This window comes from Aquila chrysaetos, chromosome 4 (assembly GCF_900496995.4).
Source record: "Aquila chrysaetos chrysaetos chromosome 4, bAquChr1.4, whole genome shotgun sequence".
Classification (NCBI taxonomy): Eukaryota; Metazoa; Chordata; class Aves; order Accipitriformes; family Accipitridae; genus Aquila; species Aquila chrysaetos.
In genome coordinates this window covers 41,013,989-41,039,205 of record NC_044007.1, presented here as the reverse complement: position 1 = coordinate 41,039,205, position 25,217 = coordinate 41,013,989, and the positions used below count along the sequence as shown (strand labels likewise).

Genomic DNA, 25,217 nt, shown 5'->3' with positions numbered 1-25,217 from the left:
TAAACGCACCGGATACAGTCACCACACTGCCCCCTCTCCTTACTGTGAAACTAATGCTGTGCCAATTTCTGCTTGTCTGCTCAGACCTCTCAATATCATGCAGACGGTCTCTGCAGTACCAGGCATGCAGTCTCTGTTCCTCCCACCCTAAATTACTCCTTCCTGTTCCTCAGGCCTAGCACAACCTTGGTATTCTAATGATGTAATTTATTTTTTTTCCTCTTATCTTGAATGCACAACTAGGAAAACGGTAATTATATTAAGAATGGTTTTTAATCCAAATTAATTTCTGCTATCATAATTTACAGGACATTGGATAAACTTGCAGCTACTTACCGTCTGAGGTCTACCAGAGATGTATGTGTATGTATGAGAGTGTACATGCATTTGTGTATATACAAATCGATACTTTTTCACGAGTTTCTGAATCAGTCGCAAAAAAAAATGTTCAGGAGAACTGGAGTAATGTATATAGGTAGATGGAGTAGGTATAAGCCATCATCACACTTGAAGGACAATTCTTTATTTATGGATACAAAATAAATTGTGTCTGCGATGTGAACTTTTGAGACAGCACACTGGAGATCAAATTCTTTAGTTCATTAATTATGCTCAGTGGAAAGTAAATTAAAGTTTATCACTTTCAAAAGAAAATATTCTTTCAATATTATTTTAGCAAGTTATTTTTTAGAACTAGCTCTTACTGCCTTCTTTTAAAAGAACCTCATTTATTTCAATGACTTCTGTACCAGGCACTTATTTGACCTCCTCTTAGTAAACGGGAGCAATGCCATTTAACTTTCCTATGCACGGAATCACACTTATACACCCTGATTTATAAAGGGACGAAGACATGTAGGCATGCCATACTGAATTCAGTATCATTATCAATTCAAGTTGATATTCAAGTGTTTGAAATCGGACATCTTATTCATTCACAGATAAAACTGTTCCACTGATTAACAGAGGAGAAAGGCATGTCTTTCAAATCAGTTACATGTAAAGCAACAAGGATTAAAGAGAGGGTAATAAATCCATTTGAAACCTCAGATGATGCTGTCTTCAGTGAAGAATACACTACTGAAAAAGTACTCACCCATTAGGTAAGGTGGTAAGCCCCAAAATAAAATAGCCTGCTGGAATAATCACAATTCGCATGTTTAAAAATAGTGAGTCAGGACTCAAATTGCCAAAAAACTAGCCTTTAATAAAATAGAAGATTTAAGGTTTTTCTTATTTGATTTCTAGAAGTGGTAGCATTTATTGTCCCCACTGCTAAGCTTTGCTGTAAAACAGTAAGAATTACATATCTTTTTCCAAGACCACCTGAGATTATCAAGAAATAGCCTGATGCCCATAGCAAGGGCTCTGAGTCAGGTATGAAGTATCAAAAAACCTCGTGGTAACACTGAGGAAGTCACAATGTTATCCTTTCTCTCTTTTCCTTCTGAAAAGGATCTGGGAGTCCTGGTAAACAACAAGTTGAACATGAGTCGGTAATGCACCCACGCAACAAAGGTGGCCAACAGCCTCCTGGGCTGCACTAGGAAGAGCATTGCCAGCAGGTGGAGAGAGATGATCCTTCACTTCTACTCAGCACTGATGAAACATCTGGAGTACTGGGTCCAGTTCTGGGTTCCCCAGTTCAAAAGAAACATGGACATACTGGACTGAGACCAGCAACAGGCCACAAAGATGATTAAGGGGTTGGAGCACCTGTCATAGAAGAATAGGCTGAGAGAGCTGGGACTGTTTAGCCTCAGGAAGAGACGTTTCAAGAGGGATCTTATCAATGTGTACAATACTTTATGAGAACAAGTATAGAAGATGGCACCAGACTCTTCAATGGTACCGAGTGAAAGGAGAAAAGGCAATGGGTACAAATTAAAGTACAGGAAATTTAATTTAAAATTAAGAAAAATCTTTTTCCCTGCAAGGGTGGTCAAACACAGGTACAGGTTGCTCAAAGAAGTCGTGGAGTCTTCATCCTTACGATACTCAAAACCCAGCTGGACATGGCCCTGAGCAACCCGCTGTAGTTAACGCTGCTTTGAGCAGAGGATTGGACTAGCAGATCTCCAGAGGCACCTTCCAAAAGCAACTATTCTGTGATTCCATTGCTCTTCACTGCCTAAAACTGAACTCAATTTTTTCACCTTCCATGTCTGAAAGCAAATCTGTACTGAGCTTTCCCTCCAAATTCCTTAACACCTGGCTGGTTCTATCACTACTGGATATGATTCAAAGAGGTTAGAAATAAGAAAAAAAAGGCTTTTTTGAGAGAAACATGTGAAAACTTTGGCAACTGCAGGAGAGAAAGGATGTAAAGGCTGTTATATAAGGGACGTATTTCAAAACCACCCACACAACAGAGTCCAAAGACTCATTAACCCCAGGCTATAGGAGAGATACGCATTTTTAGCAGAAAAGCAGAGCCAAAAGAGGCCAACTAGATAGCAACAAACTTATTCTAAAGCCCATTTGGTTAAAGAGAGCAGTGAAGCTACAAATTTCTACCTGTTTTGTCCTCCTGAAGGCTCCCTTTACAGCCTAGCCAAACTTTGTTCTAGAACTGGAGGGGGGTATTTTGAGATCTGGACTTTCCCATGATAGAGGAACATTTAAAAAAAAAAACAAACAGTTCTTTCTCTGAGATTACACACCTTGACATATCATGTTTGTGTCAACTCTGCCTTCCATTCAACAAACTAGCACAAATTGCATCAAAGATCAACATATGCCCTTTGATCGTAAGCCACAAAGGGTTCAGTTCTGTCAAGGTTTAAATCAAGGCTGAAGAGCAGATGTTCTGAAGATTTGTGAGCATGTGAGAGACTGAAAGAGTTAACGTCGTAAACATTGTGGTGGGGCAAGTTCTGCCTAGCCACAAACACTGCCTAGCAAGGAACCACAGGTGAAAAGAAGCTGATCAGCACAGATCAGCAACAGGAGGGGGAGGGTGTGCCGGAGGGTGCACAGCTCCCTGTTCTGATATGCTGAGCAGGGCAGCTCACCATGCACGGCCAAAGATCAAACAACGGTCATGTATGCAGGGAAGGGGAAGTTACTCCCCAAACGACCCACAAGTCCACCAACCCATCTCCCGAAGGTACTGAAAGCACAAACTGTGCATGACACTTAATTAGCCTAATAAGTTCGAGTGCCCACCTGAAGGAGGGGCAAAGATGATAAAAGGACACAAACTGAAGCCCCATGTGCATGCACCCACTGGAACTGGACCCCTCAGCTGACTGGACCAACGCTGGACCCAGGACCCGTGAAGTCTCTCTTTTCTTTTCTCTCCCTTTCTCTCCCTCTCTCTCCTTTTCATAATCCCTACACCTCATCTCTTTAAGACACAAAACCGTTGACCAAGTCTGGGACTAGGAGCGGATCCAGCCGCCCCTAGGCTCTTCTTTGAGAAGGAGTCTAGAAAGCAAGGGGGTCTGCTCTGAACCTCATGACTCAACAGGAGGGCTCTCCTTATTCCCTGAATTGATGTATATGGTTACCACGGGTTACATGGTTTACTGAGGCAGTTTCAGGCCAGTTCCTGTTGTGAGAAACCCCACGACCTACTGTTATGCCTCCCAAGTTCAGGTTGCTTCTGCCATGAATAAAATGTTTAACTGATCGTTCGGTGTCGTTTCACCTTAATTTAGCCCAAGGGAATTCCGAACTCCACACGACTCCCTGGTCTGTCCAGCCCGGGTCGTGACAGAGCGTGGCATGCATAGAGCCTGCATTCTGATTCAGTCAAAACTAATTAGAGCTTTCAAGCAACCTCTTTCTACTCCTGTGTATACAACATTTATGGAAACATTTGTCTCCTTTCCCTGACAGAGTGACAAGCTCATGAAAAACTAATGTTCCTCAAGGTTCTTCAAATGCTGTACCACACTGGTTTGGAACAAAAGAAAACATCATTGAAAACTTTACTGACAGGAGTTCCAGCAGCCTTGGCAGAGGGGCATTGTGTCAGAAAAGAAGTCCACCAGTGTGTTTGTATTTGTAATATTCAAGACATACCAGAGCTTTAAAATAAAAGGTAATCTCCTCTTTGAAAGGAAGAAATGCTCCATCTTGGATCACTATGTAGATGCCACCCTGCCAACTGTTACCTCCCCATCTGCTACTGGGTCTTCATAGCAATATTCAGCTGATGTCAGCAGTCCCAGCTTAAGGACCATTACCCATTCCTATGAATGACGGAGGGTGTCTTTTCTGAGGATGTCTGAGGTCTGTGTGAGGAGCTACTGTTCCTCAACACCTTCCTCCTGGAGAGAACTGTGAGGAAATCACTACAAAGCAGGTAGGATTGTTTTCTTCCCTTTCTCCCTCTTTGCATAGAAGAAAGGTGATCAAAGCCACACAATTTCTTTTTACGCTTCATTTTTCCAGCTCCCCAGAGACAAACTTAATAGCAAGGATATATTGTGAACCCTTGATTGGTTTAGTGCTATTTGGACTGAGGCATCAAAAACTATAAAGAAGACCTGGCCAAATGAATTTCTGATAAATAATTCAACCAAGTGTAGAGAGCCAAGTGCCATTTCTTCTGTGGACTACACAATGCCAGGAGTCACAATTCTTTCTCAGTGCTTGAGAGTCCATAATTAGCATAGCCCTACAGTGAGGACTATCATTTTACATTAAAAATGCCATCATTGGCAATTAAAACTACAGATTATTTTGTGAAGCATGGCCAAGATAAATCTTATTATTTAAAACAAATCTTTATAAGTATTGACAAATGTAATAAAATTTCAAACATGAAAGCAAAAGGGAAATTTTTACATTTCAATTCCAGCATTGTAAAGGAAACTCTTTCAGGCTTAAAATTCAAACTCAGCGTGTCAAGTAATTTCACTGTTACAGACTTGAATTACCTGCACTGGCCTGAGGGCATTATTCACTTTCCGAGAAAAACTGTACTTCAATATTCTATGGTTTTCCCAAGTAATTTTTATGCAGAAGCCAGGATGAATTTGAAACATCCATTTTGAGATTAAAGTGATGACATTTGGTGACTGCAGAGAACCATATAATTGAGAACCAGGCTTAGGGATGTGCCCAAAATTAAATATGGGAATAAGAAAACAATATTAATAAAAGTTCTTTGCTTAACTTCTGGGATGCGGATATTAAGTAGGGTTATAAAATACAAATGAACCCTTACTTCAGAAATGTTTAGATGCATACCCTATACTAAATGCTTACGCTATATGGAAAGACCATGAAATTGTTGGCCACTGTCCCAGCCCATTTAATAATTTCGATCACATGCAGAAGGAAAGACAATCTTCCCACTCGGTTTTAATGGATCCATTTTTGGAAGCATTGAATTATCAATCTCCTTCAGGGGTTATCTGCTGCCTGATCATTTGTTAACTTCATATGAAGTTGGGGGCTGGACCCAGAGCATGGTCTGAGGAGGCTTAACTCCACAACAGAGCCTGATGTGAACTAAGGAGTTCCATCATTGACCCAGATAGGACAAGAATTTAATGTACAAATAAATGTCCTTACCCAAAAGTGTTTATCAAAAACCTTTCAGCAGCATGCTTCCAGGTTAAACTCTGGATGAATCAGTTCTCTTGTGAGCTTAGAAGAAGCTTTGAAGAAATGTGGAGACAGAAAAACTGATGCTTTTATATAATGGATTCTACCAGTAAAATAAGGTAATGGGTAATAAAAACCCAATGTTTTTATTATTTAAATAAAGTTTATTGTAGGATAGTAGATGAAAAATGTTACTATATTAAAAAGTAATAGGACTTATTAAAGAAAGCAAGTGAACAGATTCATTCTTTTCTTGAAGACTTCCCAGATAGCTCGCTGTCTTACTATTTGTATCAAGGTGGGGCCACTTCATTACAAAATCAGCCATAAATGTTGGTGTCTTGACTCACTGCTTTCAAGGTAACTAGTTCTCTTGATAGCAAATTTTGTTTAACTCTTCAAGAATCTCATTACTATGTTTTTCTTTATAGTAAAACATTTATTAACTAAGTATAATGAGGTTTAGGAGTAACTGTCGAGCATTGATAGAATTTATCTTGTAACTGATAGAAACTAGGGGAACATGACATGGGAGGTTTTAATAACTGAAGTGGGGATAATGCAGGTTCATATGTGTATTAGCTCTTATGCATTGAATCCAATGTCATCCTTCAATTCTTGCTCTATGAGCCAATGAAAGCTGAAAACATCACTGAGGACAAGAAGCAGCAATTACTTTGATGAATGAAATATGAAAAATTAGCCATGACAGAAGTTAATTAGTTTCCTCTTGTATCTGCACTGGTTTTGCCCAAGATTCAGTCTTGTTGGGAAAGAACCGCATTGTAAAGCAGGGAGAAGGGATCCAAAAAAAAATGGCCTCCTTTGAGAATTAAAGGCCTCCTTCTAGAACTACTACCCTGGTTTTTAACAGATAACACTAGAAAGATTCACCAATGACTGGTCTTCTAAAAACACAGTAAGAAATCAACCAGTGAACCTCAGTAACTGGGGAAATCTACCACATAACCTAGGCATACTGTGCTGTTGCTTACTGCAGTAGGAGAAATTTAAAGCCACAAGTAGTAACTGTGATGTAACTGTGTGTGTTCCACTGCCTAATTACAAATATTTCAATTCACTAAATCGCATATTAGATACCAGTCACTAAAGAACCTAATAGTAACCAAACTATTCCAGCCACTAAAGAACCAATAGTAACCAAACTATTATACCATAGGATAAAATAAAACACTACAGTGTCAACATTTACAATTGTGACAATATATCATAACATTAGCTGAAATAAACTCAGTGCATTTTCTCCTTTAGCTCAATCTCCCCTATGAAAATTATTTCAATGTTTTTATTTTTCTGCTAAGCTTTTACTTACCTGAATAAAGATTTATTTCTGTTGTTCCTTCTCTTCTGCTACTGAAATGCAGCCCTGATGACTCTATCGCTAAGTGGCTGAGTTGGTCTGAAGTTATCTCCTAGGATTCCATCACAGCCCTCTAAAAGTTCAGCACCTTTAACATGTGTCCTCAGCCTACGAAATTCCTCTATCTGAAAGGCAGAAAAACAGACATGAAGAAGCTGAGATACATTCTTCACTATGAAGACTATGGGACTAATGATCAAAATCAGCCTTCTCTAGCCACTTCTGGAGTTTTGAAACTTGGAGTGTTCAGGTACCATATACTAAGGTCAATATACATCATTAATAACATTTTAAAAGAGTTGACAGCATTGTCAAACCATTTAACATACAGAGAAAAATAAGAACTTCTATGTGCATGGTTTGGCAAACTTACCCTTTGCTTTTTTGTAACTTCTTTTGGGATCTATAACCTTCTTAGCCATTGTAGATTACATCCTACGAATCAACCTCATAGTTGTGAGATGAGACTAATATTCTGGTCTTCTTCAAAGAATTGCATTTGAGGAAAAACTTGGTCAATTATAAATTGTTTTGAATTTCTCCCAGTGATTTATTTATTGCCTGAAATTGTTACTTCATTTAACCAAAAATTATTTTCTAAACCAGGAGAATTCTGAACAGACTCTCAGCTTTAGAGGAAGGCTGTTGACATCTTATATGGAAAAACATGGTTTTTCCAATCAAAATAAAGTACCACTTCAAAAGTTCTGTAGATGTAGGTGCTAAGTGTACTTAGAAAATCAAATACAGTCAAAAATCAATACAAAACATTTCAATTGGTCCAAAACAAGTATGTTTCTGGTTTATAGACTCTTTTTAGATTTTTCTAAATCTAATCTGGTGTAGGGAAAAATGTGAGCAGCTTCCATCTCCATCCCTGGTATCAGCATCAAGCTCTGTGTGATAGGAACTAAGAAAATCAATGCATATCTCAGCAATATTATACCTTATTGTTCACAGTGCTGTTTTTAAGAGTCTGGTATTTTAAATAAGTAGTTACAACTACTAAAAAAATTGTGTTTGTTTTTGCTTTGGCATATTGACAAGCTATCTTAGCTGGATGCAGCAAACCTACTTGCAGGCTGACTCCGCTAGCCTGAGCCTTTGTACTCGTACTGATCCCATGATGCCTCACTATCCAGCTCAGCTGTAACTTGAAACTGAAGCTACACAGAAAGAAAATGGAGCTTGAAATATTTAATAATTTTATCATCTAAGAGATTATAGAGAGTTAATTTCCTTATCAAAAACACCCTATGAAGGATTACAGGGAGAATGCAAGTGTGATTCCAGAATTAAAAGAAATGAGGTACTAAACAGCAGGCAATGGCATTTTTATTCTTATACTGCCTGCAGAGAACACTGTCTTACTGCAACCTGGAAGACAACTGCCTTCATTGTTGCTTTCCACTCTACAGCAGAATTGATACAGACTTATTTACTTCATTTTGAGGTTAGCTCTGCTCTGCTCTATTTTCCTCAAAAAAACCAGTGTGCTTAGAAATCAACACTCAGCTTCTTACAGCTGAGATATAAGGCAAAAGCTTAGACTCAAAAGATGAAAAGCAGGATGAACTGTAAAACTCTTTGAAGGTGGTTTTAGAAGCAAAACCCTGTTTTGGAAGGTTTTTTGTTTGTTTGCTTATTTAAAGCAAACTGAAAACAAACCCACTACAGGATTGGAACTGAAAAAGTCTTCAGGAGTTAAGTGCTGGTAAATAGCTGAATGGGTTTTGTAAAGGTAGCCTCTTTCACCATCTGAATCAACTCTGGAAAGTCTGAAATAATTGTAGTTTAGGAAGGAGCATTTTACAAGAACGTGGCTTTTGTCTGATCTTTTGAGAATGAGACACTTCAAACAAACACAGATGAAGAAGAGGGAAAAGCAGACTTTCTGCAAAGCTGGCATTTGTGAGCTGTCTCCTACTACAACTACAAATGCTCTGCCCCAGTCCCCACAGTGAAATCTTTCTCCGAGAGGTAGTGTCCTCACAAAGCAGCTTCCAGTTTCTTCAGTCAGGAAAGTAGGAATGACCTCATCCCCATGCCTGCTCTTTAGTCTTCAGGGAAGTCAAGAGTTGTAGTCCTGCTCCAAGGGGGAAATTGCTTCTGAGATCATCACCCTCCTTGTTTAGTCCTTCATATGATGGTTCAGACCCCTGGGACAGAGACCTTCTATACATGTGGTGTTCTGCTTCACTCTTGAGAAGTGGTTCTGTCAGAAGAGGACACTAGCTGTGCTGACACTAATTTCCCTATTAAATTTCCATGTGATAAGGCAATATGTGTGCCCCATTCATCCTGCTTCATTTCATATGGAACCATTTACTATGTCCTCCCAACCCCTCATGAGTCAATGTTGCGAAGTACACTCTGTAGGACTGCTGAGGAAATAGATATTTTAGAGGCATACAGCTAAGCACCCTTGGATATTCAAATACTTTCAACAGGAATAGCCATTTATAAAAGTTTTTCTCATGCCCAGAAGACACTAAGGATGACCTAGGCCTGTTCACACTGAAATTCAGGATCAAATTCTAACCAGTGAAGGGGTAAATCTGCATTGTTAACAGTCACATTTCTACTGAGTAAAAGCATTTAGTTTATATTTTGTAGAATTTTGAAAGAATGTTTTTATCACTTCCCTGTATTCAGATCCTGAACACTGCTTTCTTTGGTTTCACTTAAATATTTGCTGAAGAACAGAACACACAAAACAAAGAATTTGCATGTTTTCTCTACAAACATTTCTTCTATATGAGGAATAGAAGCATCATCTTTCTGCTTGAATATTTCACACGCCTCCATGACACCTTCCAAGAATACAGACCTGCTTCCCAGTGAACAGAATACCATGAACCTCTCAGAGTGCTTTATTTCACAGGCTACATATATTTTGCATAATTCCCACTCCAGCTCCATATGCTAGTTACTATTTCTGTCCTTTGGGAGGTCTTGATTTTGATTGAGGTAGACAAAAAGACTAGAGACCTCGCCATTCAATACAAAACCAGTTAACTCTGACAATGACTACAGCAGAACAACAGCTCCTTGCTGCATCATTGTTTAAAATCCCTACTCTGAGTGGCTTAGACAATGTACTTGTTCTGGGCTTCAGTGAACCACAAAGCACTTTATTCACAAATGTCTAATTTTTAAAAAATATAGGGGAGAGAAGCATGAGCAAGTCTTTTTCAATTACTTCCTGCTCTTTACTGGCCTAATAGGAGGGAGTTTTCTATCTTCTCCCATTGCATTTCAGCAGTGTACATGCATGGGCGAGGTGTCTCACAAAAGCGCCCAACGCAGTTCTTTTGGGGTTGTGTATTTCAACATAAGACAAGCAAGGATGATAAAAACCACAAAATGAGGGCAGGGATATGCAAAAAGAGCACTGCAAGGTGCAGCTTTCCAGACAAGCTCCTTTCCACTGAGGTCAGTAATAAAACTCCAAGAACCAGATTTGCAAAGCCCTTATTCTCTGGGAAAGAGTCGCCTGCACGTGTTATACAGAACCCACAGAAAGATCCGTGAAGCAAACAGCTCTCTGATCAAAGTGAAGCCTCATGTCAAAGAAAATGACTTGCAGTGAGGAAACAGCATTGGACTCCAGGAAACCACATCCTGAGGCTGCAGTCCTGGCTTGCTCCTATGGTACTCATATAACCAACACACTCAGATCCCAGCTGCTGAAGTGAGGTGCATATGGAGATGAATCTCCTTTCACTTAGCATTGACTTAGATCAGTAGCAAATCAACTCTTTGCACTTTACTATCTATAAATGTCTTCAGGAGAAATAGAACAAGGTTCTCTACCTTGCAATGGTCAGCCTATTAAGCCTATGCCAAAATGGTTACTTCTCCATTGTTTCAAAATAAGCAAATATGAAAATATAGAGACGTGACCATGAACTAGAATTGCAATTTTATTCATTTTTTCCCCTTATGACCCACAGTTTGTTAAGCTAAACAATATTGCTATGTTAATTACAGAAAATGAGAATGTGAATGAGTATCTTGTCTCCAGTATATTAACTAGCTTCATCAGAGGAAGGCAATAAAACCTATTCCCTATCAGACTGTGTTGTTCTTTATTGTTACTTGTTGACACTCAGAAGTTGATTATTTTATGGCCTGAAAAATGAAAATAGAAAGCCTTGAATTTGTCTCTTACCTGCTATAACCACAGATGCTACTAGTATTTATATAAATCACTTGAAGTTTCATAAGCTGTGTTCATTAGTATACCACAGAAGAAAGTTCTACAAGTTAATGACACATGTAAAAATAATGTATTTAAATCCATTAGAAATGCATTTGCACTGAAATCTGGGCTTTAATACTACAAGCAGGCTTAATAAAATTAAATGCCTTTACCAGCCTTCCATGGATGATTCAGAATGGTATATGCTATACTACATCCTCTTATTTTCCATAGATAAAAGCCCTTGCATTTCTAATCTCTCCTTAAATGGAATCTTTCATAGGCAGTCATGCTCACATGCACAAAAGAGGCCAGATACTTAATTGCAGCCAAAATGCTAATTGCAAGGTAAAATCTTGGATGTCTAAGCTATAGGAAAATATTCTGGCACCCCCAAAATCTTATTTTGGGCATCCTGGAGAAGTCTCAGTCCCTTTTGACTTTAGAACCCCAGAATCACTGTCTCTCACTTACTTGTCCCCATATTTATTTCAGTTGACATCTGAAAGCGGTATTCGGTGCAGGTAAAATTTTTATCCCACCTTGGCAAAAGTCCTTCATGATCTTAATAAGTCTGTTCTGCACAACCTTGACTTTAATGCTGCTGCATTCATAACTAGCAGTGAGGATTTTTTTTCTAATTGATGCTGATCTATGACAAGTACAAGGTATTGTGGATGATACTGGCCTAAGTCCACTCCAATCTCTCACTCTGCTCCAGTGCCACGTCTCACCTGCATACTGTGTCAGTAGCAGAGAAAAAAGCCCCTCCATGACTTCTGTGCCCTTCAACAGTGCAATGTTCTTGTTGGATTGGGTTTATACCCAGCAAAGTAATGCAGCAACACAAACCAGCTAACCCCTCACCTAAAGAAGGCCATGGTTATGAATCATACTCTTTTCCACAGGCACTATGGGTCACTCTTTTCCCCAGGCACAATATTCTCTTCTGGAGACTTATCCCCTTCACAGCATGTGCCAACATCTTGTTTTCTTGTGGTAAATGAATACATAATAATATTAACTAAAGTTGCATTTCTCTGCTTAATTCTTCTTTCATTCACCCTCTTGCCATCTCCCACTGCACGTGGATGGCTTGAACTGTGCCCTCCTCTATGCAGTGACTGGATTAAAAGGGAACAGAGACCACAAAATCTGTAACTAGCATGAAATAAAATATCATACAATGTCTCAGTGTAATAGTTATGGTCTTTATACTTTTAATTAAGTCCTCTTATTTATCCAATTCATATCTGCACAATTAGCTGCCAAGTTACAAAATGCGCTCTGTGTTTAAAAATTATTCTGAATCTAATAATGCCAACAGAGTTCTGCTTCCATTTACTCAGTAGCAAGCAGCCATAAGACTTATCCTTTCAATAAATACGAGACTCATGATAGGATACATTTAAGTTGCAGCTACCATAGAAATATGCTTATTGGGAGCTATTGCTTTTATCCTATGATTAGAACTAGAATTCAGTTTTCATATGAAAAGAAACATTGCCAATTTCAAATTGTTAAAATTGTTAAAATATTGTGCTGGGATTACTAGAAAAATTTTAGATTATTAAAGCTGAAATAATTTATCACCTTTTATACTTTTTTCCCTTCTGTTTGCAATGCTTCAGAGCAGGCAATGAAAATTAACATATTCAGCTTCAGGGATATTACATAGTTTCACTTAAATTAACCCACATTCCTCCAGCTCGGATTCACACACTGTGGAAGAATATTCATCAGGAGTTTTCATTGTTTTTACTGGACTATTTGTAGACATTAAATGTTTACTATAGGAAGGCTCGCAAAACTGTTAGATATAATTTTTTTTTTAAAAAACTACTTTAAAAAACATACACGTGAAATCAAATTTAAATAGGTAGTTTCCATTTGACATTTATTATAAAACAGAATTAAAAAAGAGCAAGATAAGTTAAATATAGTTCAATGCAATATAGCTAGCCTGTACTATGTTAACATTTTTCATTCTCCAGGACATAGTGTCTCCCTGTGCTTTTTTTGTTCCTTTAACATCAAAAAGCAGTGATATTTGAAAGCTTACAATTACAAAGAATTGAATTTCTTTTGCCCATTGACTTCTTTCTTTTTCTTTCACTTAAATAAAGAATTTTAAATGCAGATGATAAATGATAACAAGGTTTTTCATCTCTGACCTTTGCATTGCTTTCAGTGACTCAAAAGGCTTAACCTTTACTTGAAAAGCCATGTACTGATCTAATGGGATCTTCAAGGAGAACAGATATAATGTCCTGATATATATATTTGCACGCTATAACCTTTAGCTCATAACCATATTCCAAGGTCACTTTAAGCACAGCTGTTACCTGCACTTGGGACACAGTCAAAGGATAGCGAAATAATATCCAGGTGACACCTTCACTGCAGGGTGGAATGGTTAAAGAGCCCTCATACACCCAGTAGTCACGCAGAAGAGGATCTGAAATTAAAAGAAATATGGAATTTTAATGACATTAAGGAAGATAATTGTGTCTTTCAATTATGACAGCTTATGATAGCCATGGGCTTGCACATATGATGAAGTTAGTATGCAGTAAGCTAAAGTGTGAATTTATAACCTGTCAAGCACTGTCCACTACTTTCTCATGTGAATGTACGTGAGCTTGTGGTCATCATATTACAGTAACTTCTCCCTGTAGATGAGTATTTTAAAGATGAAAATGCCACTTTATAGATGTGAAAAACAACATGTGCACAACTCCTTAAACTAACACAGCAAATAAATAATATGGTGGGAAAGAACTCCTGTTAGTGTCAGAAGCTACAAAAGACATCCAATTTTGAAGGCAGAGGGGCTGTGGTGATCAAATTTTAACTGACTTCTACATTTAGGATATGTCTCAAGGATGATTTTATTTCTTTTTTATAAAAATTCAGTGAAAACAGCTCAAGCCAAACTTTTCACTTCACAATTCTGGTGACACATTTTTTGAGATGCACTGGTGCCTCCTAGCTTTGGAAAAGTGAGTTGAATTTCACAGGGGAAAAAATCAAGGTTTATTTAAGAATAAACTTATTTTAATAAGTTTATAAACTTATTAATAGTTTTATAAATAACTGTTAGAATAAACATTTGTGTCTCAAGAAAACATACAATGGTTTGTCCAAGCAGACTTTTAACTCTACATACAACATGTTTCATTTTAACTATTTTAATTTTAATTCCTCAAAGATTCTAGTCACACTGCACTTCGTAAGTGAGACTACACAGGGCTTTCCTTTGCTGCTGTAGGCCACACTCACAAATGACTCCCTGACACAGTTTAAGAAGTATGGAGAGGAAACTGCCTGACTGTAAAAGAGGGGACAAGAAACAAACCTAGAGAGGAACTGGAGACAAAGGGTGGTTAATCGTGGCATGGAGAGTTAAGGGGAAGGTTGCAACTAGCTTGACAAGGACAGAATGGGAGATTGGAAATGAATAAACTTGCTTGGTTGACCTAACCTTTCACTGCCATTTCACTACCAGCTCAGAAAAATATCAGTAGAATTAAATCCTGCTAATGAAGCCTGTGATTGTCAGTGCATGGATTTTGTTTTGTTGGTGTAATTTTCTTTCTCAGTTAGGGAATTACATAGCAAATCCATTGAAAGCAAGTTGCATTATCAAACACTCAAAAGTTAAGAACTGCAAGAATTAATTCAGCCCATCCTGTGCACGCATTGTGACACTGTCTTTGTTACATGATCATGTCTGTATTTACTAGAGAACCTTTCATCATTTACTTGCAAAGATGGATGATCTTCTTGTGAAAAGCATCTAATAACATTTGGATTTCTCAGTACACTATGTGGTCCTTGGTTTTCTTTTTCCCATGCTATTCAAATCCTGCTTGTTAGAAAGACCACGTTTTCTCATTTTTCATATTTCTAATGCACTCATTTCTTCAGTGTCTGAGTGCTTCACAAACATGAATTAATTTATCCTTCCAACACCCCAGTGTGGTGAGGAAGGACAGATTACCCCCACACTTTAAAGCTGGGGAACTGAGGCAAAGAGAAGGTAAGGTCAAATGGATCTATTCATTTGAGGTGTTCAATATGAGATGCTTAGAACCTGATTTCTCAGAGTAGTTAACTTTCTATAGCACTTAATGCAGTCAGAGCACTGCTCCCATTGACTTCAGCTGGAGGTGTAAGCACTCAGCACTTCTGCAAATCAGACCCCATGATCTCAAGTCGGGCACCTAGAAAATGAGGAATACATAGTTAGAGATCACTTATGAAAATTTTGGTTTATGTGACTTGATCAGCATCAAACAGGAACTGTGAGGCAGGGGTCCTGTGAAAATTAACTTATGGTCACGCAATTAGAAGTTGTTTTATAACACATATGCATGAAGGGGCACAGGCAGCCTTAATTCCTGCAATTCCTAATTGCTGAGCACTTGACTTTGCAACCTAAACAACATTCTTTTGATATAAATAATATAGTTTAATGTAGACATGGATTACTTTGAAAAATTAAAGATCTTGCCACTATGACATGGAATTTAGCTCAGAAGGATTCCTTGCAGAAACGTTTGTGCTATAGAAATGCATTTTTTAAAAAGTCACATTTTTGTTCAAGACAAAGTAGAAGAAGTGGCTGTTTCTTACTGTTTCTCTTTAACTTTTAGCTATATGAATTCGAATTTGCCTTCCATTGTCACTACTCCTTGTATGCTATACAACTGTCATTGCATTACGGCATTGTCTTCTGATGCTGCCAAAAAGCTACCTTGGTTAGTGGGTAACCTTACACTTCCTATTTTATGCCGGAGTAAGGAGTACATACAGCTCCCCCTCTAGGTGAGGTGATAAATCATCAAGAAATCTAGCCACAGTGTTGCCAGCAGTGCATGGACTACAGTATCACATCCCACTCACATGACGAAGGTGCAGATTTATCGTTAAGTTCCAAAGGGACTTCATCCCTATTCCTGTTGGCACCGCTAGGTGCAAAATGCATTATCATCTTATGGGACACACTCTCAGGCTTACAATCAGGCTATGCTTTAGATCAAGATTGTCTCAGCCTCTGCAGTTAGCTAGTAATCCACACACACAGAAATAAGCAAAGGCGCCTTACCTGGCAATAAAGAGTTGGGATTAAAACAGGGTATTGTTTTGGACTTTCCCTGAAAAAATGAATACAAATCAATCTCATCTCTAGTTTCTTATTAAAATGATGATGAATGGAGAGGTAAAACACACTGTGTGTTCTTATAACGTTAAGCCTTGAATTCCTGTGCAAAGCAACCTCATTAATAGCCCCCATTTAATCACTGCATTTGTGCTTGCAGCTACACAAACACTTTTTTTATTCTATTTTATACTTTAGTTCTAAGGTTATCTCAGCAACTTGTTAACTTTCTGCCTTTAGTACCTGGGCTCCTTCCAGGTCCCCAGCCTTGAAATTCTCTACATGAAATCCAGGGGTTCCATACAAAATGAGTTTAAAAAACAAGCCAAAGTCAGCTTTTCCTTGACAGATGTAGATAACATGTAATAATATAAAGCTGCTTCCACATATTTAATGCAAGAAAATTTTATGTATGCCAAAAGTATGTTTGACACTGACCCTCTGAAAGTTGTTAGTATAACACACTCACAATGACGAGGCCTTCCATGACCTTCCTCTACTTGGCTGTCCTTTCAGTAATGAACCTACAGAGTTACATACACTATTGTTTTCTCTGACACCTTCATAAACAATGACTTTGTAATAATAACATCATGACTGAAGTTTACCATATATTATTTGTCTAAAAGAAGATTTTCAATTCCCTTCTAATAACAGCTTCTAATTTTTCTACACTTCAGCATCCACTTAAGGAAATGGCTAATCTCTCCAGACCAATACAGAACACCTCATTAATACATTTCAAAATCCTTTAAAATCAAAAGTAAGAATGATTATTTCTATGTTACAGACAGAGACTGTGAAGCAGAAAGATGGAAGTAACTTGCCCAATGTCATTTAAGATAGCATCAACATTCTGGAGAGCACTCCTATCTCCTCAGTCCTGCTAGGCTTATTATCTGCCCTTCAGGATCTCCACACATAATCCACCTGACAAGACAGCATTGTGTTTTTGCTGATTTCCCACTGCAAGTTAATATGGGTGCTCAGTTCATCTATTCTTTTTTTCTACAAATTAAAACCAGGTAAGTTTGGAGATACTGCTGCTGGTGTCCACTAAGCATGTTGCAGTGCTTGTATTCACACTGACGTCCTGATAATCACTGAAAAGCTAGTATTTGCAATCAATCAGTTACTGGTATAGGAGATCAAACTTTCTGGCCACCAGAAAAGGAAGTAACTACAAAGATTGTATATTATCTGAATACCGTAAAATGCTGACGTTCTGATGCAGGCCACCAAATGATGGCTTTCACGTGTCGTTTTACTACAGACACATCTGAAACCCTTCTCTTGGCTTCACATAGACTGTTTGCTCACTTGCTTTCTCTCTGGTCAGTGAAGGAAGCATTTCTTCAGACAATGCCTTACCTTGTACTGGATGTCCTGGAGAATTTCAGTTACAGCCTTTAGGCCTACATGCTCTTTTCCTATCTGAAATACAGCAAGTAAAGATAAGTTTCAGTATTTTGCAATTTCAGAAACTGTGAGGCAAGACAGAGGCCAATCAGAACAGTAAGTTCTGTAGTTGTTTTCAATTAAGCTACACAGCCTTGAGTTAACCACACACACTGATACATGGCAACTCCAAACAATTAAATCACTATAAAGCCACCAGTCAAAAGTAAACGAGGTGTAAATAACTTTAAAGCAGAGACAGAAACTCACAGAACAAGAGAAAGAGTCACAGTTAAGTCTGGTAAGTTTTGACTAACCCTGTTTTGCAGCATATACTGCATGTGGAGTCAAAATCATGCAGCATTATGGCATATAAATGCCAAGGATACAGTTTGACCTTACCAGTTTTTGTCAGGAAAGTACACACAGAAAGGAACAGAGCGAACAAGCACGACAGACACTTTTTTAATTCGTTCCCATAGAGTTGCAAATCTGGCCTAAGGTATCTCTGAAGCTCTGGGGAGTTTCTTCCTGCCTGCAGAGAGCAGAATGGCAGATACCCTCTCTCATGGCATCTCTGGGATCCTGCTGGTGAAAGCCAGGCTCCCAGCAGCCTGCAGCACTGCCTTTACCAAACGCCTTTAAGGCACAGAAGATGGAGCTTTCAAAAGAAACCCGTGGTTGAAATAAGACATTCTTATTTTCCATGAATGCTGTTCACTCTGCACACTGATTGCAGCTGCTTCTGATCTAAATCACCCATTCTAGGACCCTAGCTTTTACCTTCAGAACAACATTGTTAAAATAGGAAGACTCAAAATGGCCTTCCACTTCATTTCTTTGCCAACATGTACACATACGAGATGAGGAATGAAGCGGGCATGAGTGAGAATGGGAGAGCTAGACCCTGAAAAATTCGTTTGCTTTTTGTTTCTCTTGGAATAGAATGGCACAGCAGTCACTGGAAGGAAACAATTGAATGTCAACAAAAGGTACTTTGTTATTTCTAGGAATTTAAGAGGATTTTCTTTTGCATCAGAATGGGACTTCAATTTAAAACCTTCGAAGTGTGTAAAAGATAGTGAAATCACTTCAAAGATGCTGTTTCTAAGTTAATAATCATCAAGGGGTGTCACTTAAATTAGTGAAAATATTTTCACTGACCTTAAAATGATGTGTTTGAGAACTGTGGTGCAAAACTATTATATTTCCATGCCTTTAAACAGGAAAAAAATAGTCACTGAATTTCCTCTCCCTGTTACTTTAATAAACAGCATAAATACTATTTTCCCTTGGTCAATTGTAATTACATGATGCCTTTCTTGGCTAATGAAAAAGCCCTTTGGAATGCTTAATAACTCTGATGAAGGTGAGAGACCAGAAATGGAAAATGTATCATTGAAGTTTCAGATTTATTTAAGAACTTATATATAACTTTCTAACTAACTCAAAGGTTACCTCTGCTGGAATTAGAAGGTGACTTACATAAGCAATTATCACACAGCCCTCTAGGATACAAAACTGAAGACTTTCTAACTTCCATTTTTAGCAGTTCTATCTGAGCATTGGAGCTGTAACCAATGTACCTTTAAATTCAAACAGAGGTAAAGCTCAAAGGCACTCACAAACTCGTTATGAAATACGACAAATTAATAATACCACTGTGAAAGAAAATCCATTTGATCTAAGAACAAATTCTAAACCTCTTCCTCCAAACCCATTTAAATAAAACAGTTTGCCATTTCTCATGAGGATGATGAGAATCTGGTGTTCAAGGACTAAAACTGAAAATCTTCTTCATAGGGTGCAGCCGTTGAAAAACCTGCAATAGCAATTAGATTATGGGGCTAACCTCCCAGCTTGCATTACACCTTCTCCCCAGGAAGCTTTAAGCCTTCTCGTCGCAGGCTTTTCTGAGAGTCCGTGGCAAGACTCGTTACACTCTCAGTCTGGCATCTCTGAAGAAGTAATATGACCGCACCACAAGAAACACACTTGTCCCTGTGTTCAGAAAAGCACAATCCTACTACCAGTTTTCAGCTGTGCCAATGGGTTAGTAGGCTTTTTTTTCCTCTATCCTCCTCTCCTCTGTGTATTTCCTCAATCCCTGAACAGCAGGCCTGACCAGGAATGGAGAAAAACACAGTACAGAGACAGTGAACTACTTGTACCTCCTGACAGCCCTCATTCTGCCCTCAGAGGAATGGAGATTGGATGTCTGCTTATCTCCAGAGTCACAGAGAGATGGCCGACTATGTATTATCCCTTCTTTAACTAACATACTTCCAATATCCTGTTTAAACAAGAATTACTTATTTAGCACATACACAGAAGACGTGACTGAGAAGTATCTTTTGAATAGAATACCAGCAGTCATACATAGCTTTATTTTATGAAATCATTAAAATGAAAGAAAATGGAAAGGACCTCATTTTCCTCAGACAAATGATAGTGCATGCTAACAAGTGCAACACAGGAAACTTACCTGCACAAACAAAGCAATAATAGCTATGCCGTGCTTCTTCCCTACTGCCTCATCAATGCTGCTGTACAGTGTGGAGTTCCAGTGCATTAGATGAAGCTAAAACAAAGCAGTGCAAATAGACCAATAGAGAAATATGTTTTGTAATAAAAAAACACCAGCAGTTAACATCAATTAAAAAAGCGTCAGCATGTGTGTGTGCATGCGTGAATATACATATGTGCATGCCTACAGCTGTGCATGTATATATAAGTGGATTCCTATTATAAACATCAGGAATCCCACGGAAAAAAAGGTCAGCTGCAGAGAAAATGATGTATAGCCAGTTACCAAATATCTACAACAAAGGTGTGAATAACTATGCTAATGATGCTAATGACGATTTACCAACTCCCTCACTTTGAATACTGAAATGTCAGCTAATGAAACCCACCAATGTTGCCTCTCAGCCAGCCAGACCTCTTCCAAGGCAGGAGTATGATTATGGACATAGGCTGTCCAAACACACATTTGACTGGCTGACTGTACTATCTTGATGTCACTTGTCTAACATATCACCTCCCAAGATGAGTCACTCAAATGTCAGTAGTAAGAGCAGAAGTGGTTTCAGGAAAGGTTAAACATAGTGAAAGTTAAGCAGAGAAAAATGGCTGGAGGACCACCTTAGGGACAGCAGTGAAAGGGATACTAAAGAGTAAAATATGAGCCCTCAACTGCCTTGTTCCACAGGGCCGCAGGGCCTGTAGGAGTTAATGCATGAATACATGTCAGGCAGCAGACACAGGATGGTAAACACAAAGTCTGTTCTGGTGAGGTGTCACAGCATGACTTGGGAAGTGGTGTTTGAGAAAAGTGCTGGAAGACAGACTAGCAGGTGGTTGGAAAGGCAGGAAAGAAGGGAGGGGAGGGAGGGCAAGGAGAAGGGCGGGAAGGGAGATGGGAGAAGAGGGGAAAGAGAAAAGTGCTGGAAAACAGACTGACAGTTGGAAAGAAAGAGAGAGAAAGAGAGGGTGGGAGGGAGGGAAGGAAGGACAGAAGAAAGGAAGGGTAGACAGAAGGGTGGAAAGGTGGAAGGAAGGAAGAAAGGAAGGAAGGAAGGAAGGAAGGCAGGCAGGCACAGCACTATCTACTGAGAGGTAATATGCATTTCAAACATGAGTTTTTCCAGCACTAATGCTAAAATGTAATCTCTGTGGCTGGGTCTGATAACATTGCAGAGCTTCAACATCCTAAACACAGCTGCTTTGAAGTTTATCTGGCAACCACTTTTGCACATTCCACACAGATAAAACAGCTAAAAAAATACAAACTCTTAGATTTAATTCCCATTGTAAAATCATGATCAATGTTTTGCTCACTCATGTGTCTTAGCAAGTTAAAATGTCACCCTGTTATCTAACATTGTTTCCACCTTCAGCAAAATTAGTTTTTAAAACAGATAGTGTGTCTTCTTATTTCATGTTTTATTTCTGCACAGTAACATCCTCTGTGAAATGCTTATTGCCCCTCAGACAACAGGATTTCACTCAGGCATCTCAGCATTTCAGAAGACCAGTTCCTCAAGCAATCACGCTCCCCTTATTTAATCTCCAATGAGAATTTTGGGCACTCCTCTTGAAGACTATAATTTCAAAAGTCAATACAAAATTTTAAATTAACATCTTGTAAATCAAATTAAATTCCAAATTATCATACAAATAATTCTATTCATGCTGATCAAAGGCATTTGCTATGCTAAAAACATGAAACACATTTCTTAAAAAAGATAATAATTCGTTTGCACATGAGAACACTAATACAAATGTACTTGACCATGGCTACAAAACTTCTAGACATACAAATGCTCCCTGTTACAACTAAGCTATCTATTGCCCATGGATTTACTTGGTGTCATGTATTTTATCACCTATAAAAAGCTTTGTTACACACTTGATTTGCTTTTGGCTTTTAAAGTAACAAAACCGCGGGATCAAATAATGAGATTTCAGCCTCCTACGCTTGCTTTAGCAGAGACAGAACTACCACCACCCAAGCAGATAAAGTCAAAAGCACTGCGTTTTCCGAGACGGGCCTGGCGTTCGCATCAGTATCCACTAGAGGGGGCTCACGGAGTCCCACGATCCTCACCAAAATCCCGACGTTAAGAAGGAAACGCGAAAGAATGAGCTTGGGGTGACGGCAGTCGGGATGGCAATGTCCTTGGTGCGGCGAGAACAGCGCTGCATGGCACCGCGACTCGGTTGGTTGCAAATGCCAAAGCAAGCTTGTCCTTTGGTGGCCGAACAATAGTGCCGAGGGCGATCGCCGCGTGTAAAGAGACCATGACTTTGACTGTGTCAACAGGCGGGTCTCGGCTAAAGCTGCCGTGGCGTTCAGCATGTTATGCTCCTTTAGCGGTGAAGTCTAATCTGATACTTGTCTGCATTCTGACAACAGTGGTTTTTTCCTGAAGATCTGAAAGGAAAATGCTGAGCCCCAGCAAGAGGAAAATGAGCAAGTGCTTCACACCGTACCAGCCATGACCCCAGTTTATCCAGAAACAGATTGTTGTCCTGTGTTAGGCAGCAGGCTCATCAGGGCAGAGACTTTCCTACAATAAAGCTAGATATCAGCTAGAAAAATGACGCCAAAACCTCTGTGTAATACTATAAAACATGAAAAGGTCTAGAATTAGTCTGTGCAGCAGCATAAACAGTCTGACAGGAAGACATGCTGCAAAACACACTTAGCTGCTGCATGAAAGAGGGACCACAGTATGAAAAGCCCTGCACCTGGAACTGTTTTCCAAGGAACATACCTACTGGCCAGCAACTCTTCCCACATCTCCAGGGGACATGGGGAGAGTAAGTTAAGTATTAGCTACACATTTTAAGAGTAACTTTAGGTCTCTGCACCCTCTCCAGCCCTCCTTCCTTTCCGCCAGCTCAACAGGGGTCGGGATGGTCTACTTAAAAAAAAAAAAAACATTAACACAAAGACAAAAAAGGGATGTACTTAACACTAATGTAGACACCCCTAGACTAGGTTCGGGTTTAGTAATCAACTTTACTGAAGGTACTGAAACAGGCAGTCAGCACTTTCTGGTCCATAGGTAACTTTGAGGTTCTGCTCAAGGATGCTTTAAATACATAGTAGGCTCCTTGGAATAAGAATCATCATTTTGTACTGGATTGCTAAAGCCCAAGGTAGAATGGACTTCTGGTCTGTGTTTAAGATGCTACTGTGTCACTTCCTTAGAGGTGGCGATAATTACAGTGCATTAGTGATGTATTCTTTACACAGCAGGTTGTAAACTTGCTGTCATAAACACTGCGGTACCAAATAGTATCAGCAGGTTCATGAATGTATTAAATTATAGACAAGTCCAAAAACAGACACTAAAGAGAACAGGCAGAGATGCCGCCTCTAGCACTCCTAGTCCTACGACAGTAGATGACTGGGGACTACAACAAAAAGTGGTCAGGCTCATGTGCTTTCCCTATACAGCATCCCTTACTGACACTGCTAAAGACAGCTTACTGGATGGACCGCTGGCCTGATCCAGCAGCGTATTTAGTACGTTCCCATGTTCTGAATCAAGGTGATATTTGGAATAGCTCTTCACAGAAAAGGTTCTGTCATTAGGGATTTACAAACTGAAATTAGACAAGCAACCTAATGGAAAATAATAATATCATAATATTTCCTAACAACAGGCCAACAGGCCTCACATCTTTTGCTCTAACTGATAAGCCCATGCATGCACTGAAATAAATAAACAGATGTCAACATGCCCTTAAATAAATGGAAGTCAAATCAAATTAATTCTTCTACAGAGCAGGAAAAATGTAGCTCACATGGGGACTGGGTAAGTACCTGAAAAAGTGATTCAGAAATGAAGAGGCTAGCAAGGAAGTAATAAGGCCTGAGTGTTTGAAGCAAAGCACTGCTTTCAAATCGTGGTTTATCCTGTGTATTTGTGTGGTTCTCTGGAGCTGTTCTGCCTTTTGTTTGGTCTTTTTTTATTTGTAATATGACATCATATGAAAACATCAGATAACAGTTTAAAAAAAAAAAGATGGCAAAAAGTGTAAAAACAGTACAAAATTTGAACTCTAGAGAGTACAGTCCACAAACAACAAGGCCTGTAACTCTTGTTAATATTTATGGGAATCAGATGTGCACAGAGGAAAGACCCTAGTGCTTTTACAAATCTTGAAACTGTCAATATAATGCCCATGCACATTGACGACTTCATACCCATGCATCTGTATCTTACAAGTAGCAATATCCAGAGAGGCTTATTAGATTAACACTCTGTATTTTGGTAACCTTCAGTTTTACATTTATTTGAGACAGCTATACAAAAAGTGCATAATCACAAGGGGTGCCATTCTCCGATATGAACAAAGCCATGTGTGGTTTTTTTACACAATCAGCTGCAGTGTATTGGCAGCTTACCATTGTGTGGTTTCCATTCGGAGTACAAACAAGCTGCATATGTCAGTATGGCAGGAAAGGCTCTGCTCAACTTGTTAGCTAATGTTTTGATACTGGTAGTTATGATGGCTCTATACAACCAAAGTGAGTCAGCTATGCTGTTACTGATTATCGGTGGCTGGCTCGGCATGCCAGACAGTATATTTTTACAAAATAAACAGAACTCTGTGAGAAACTCTTTAGCACTCAAAACCCACATTTTTCTCTTGGATAAAAAAGTAATTTGGAGCCTTTTAACATTCCAGTTGTAAACCGAAGAATTGTAACAGTGACTTCTTAAAATCAGATAAACTCGAAACTCATGAAGGCAAATGATAATAAAGTGCTGACACACTTGATTTGTTCTGTGAACAGCTGGAAAGACTCTCCTTCACAGGGAAAGATTAAGAAATTATTCCAGGTAGCAGAGCAAACCCCGCAGAAGGATTATTCTGTATGGAACAAATTCTGAGAATCTTCTCAATTTTCATCCAATCCCCAGTCAACCAAAAGACTAGTGATCACAGTCCTAATGTCCTTGCTTAGGAAAAGATGACACTGACATTAA

At 38.9% G+C, this 25,217-nt stretch overlaps 1 protein-coding gene across 2 annotated transcripts in view; it reads right to left on the bottom strand.

Moving 5' to 3' along the window:
* CA8 (carbonic anhydrase 8) overlaps positions 1 to 25,217 on the bottom strand; it is a 50,812-nt gene that overhangs the window by 6,229 nt on the left and 19,366 nt on the right. The window contains exons 4-8 of one of the 2 annotated variants that reach the window (XM_030012418.2): positions 20,195 to 20,290; positions 17,683 to 17,745; positions 16,258 to 16,306; positions 13,493 to 13,605; positions 6,896 to 7,068 (exon numbers count right to left, since the gene is read on the bottom strand). In XM_030012418.2, coding sequence (XP_029868278.1) covers positions 6,934 to 7,068; positions 13,493 to 13,605; positions 16,258 to 16,306; positions 17,683 to 17,745; positions 20,195 to 20,290 — 456 coding nt within the window. In that variant the 3' untranslated portion in view covers positions 6,896 to 6,933. The remainder of the gene's footprint in view (positions 1 to 6,895; positions 7,069 to 13,492; positions 13,606 to 16,257; positions 16,307 to 17,682; positions 17,746 to 20,194; positions 20,291 to 25,217) is intronic. The other variant, XM_041123183.1, reaches the window with a different exon arrangement.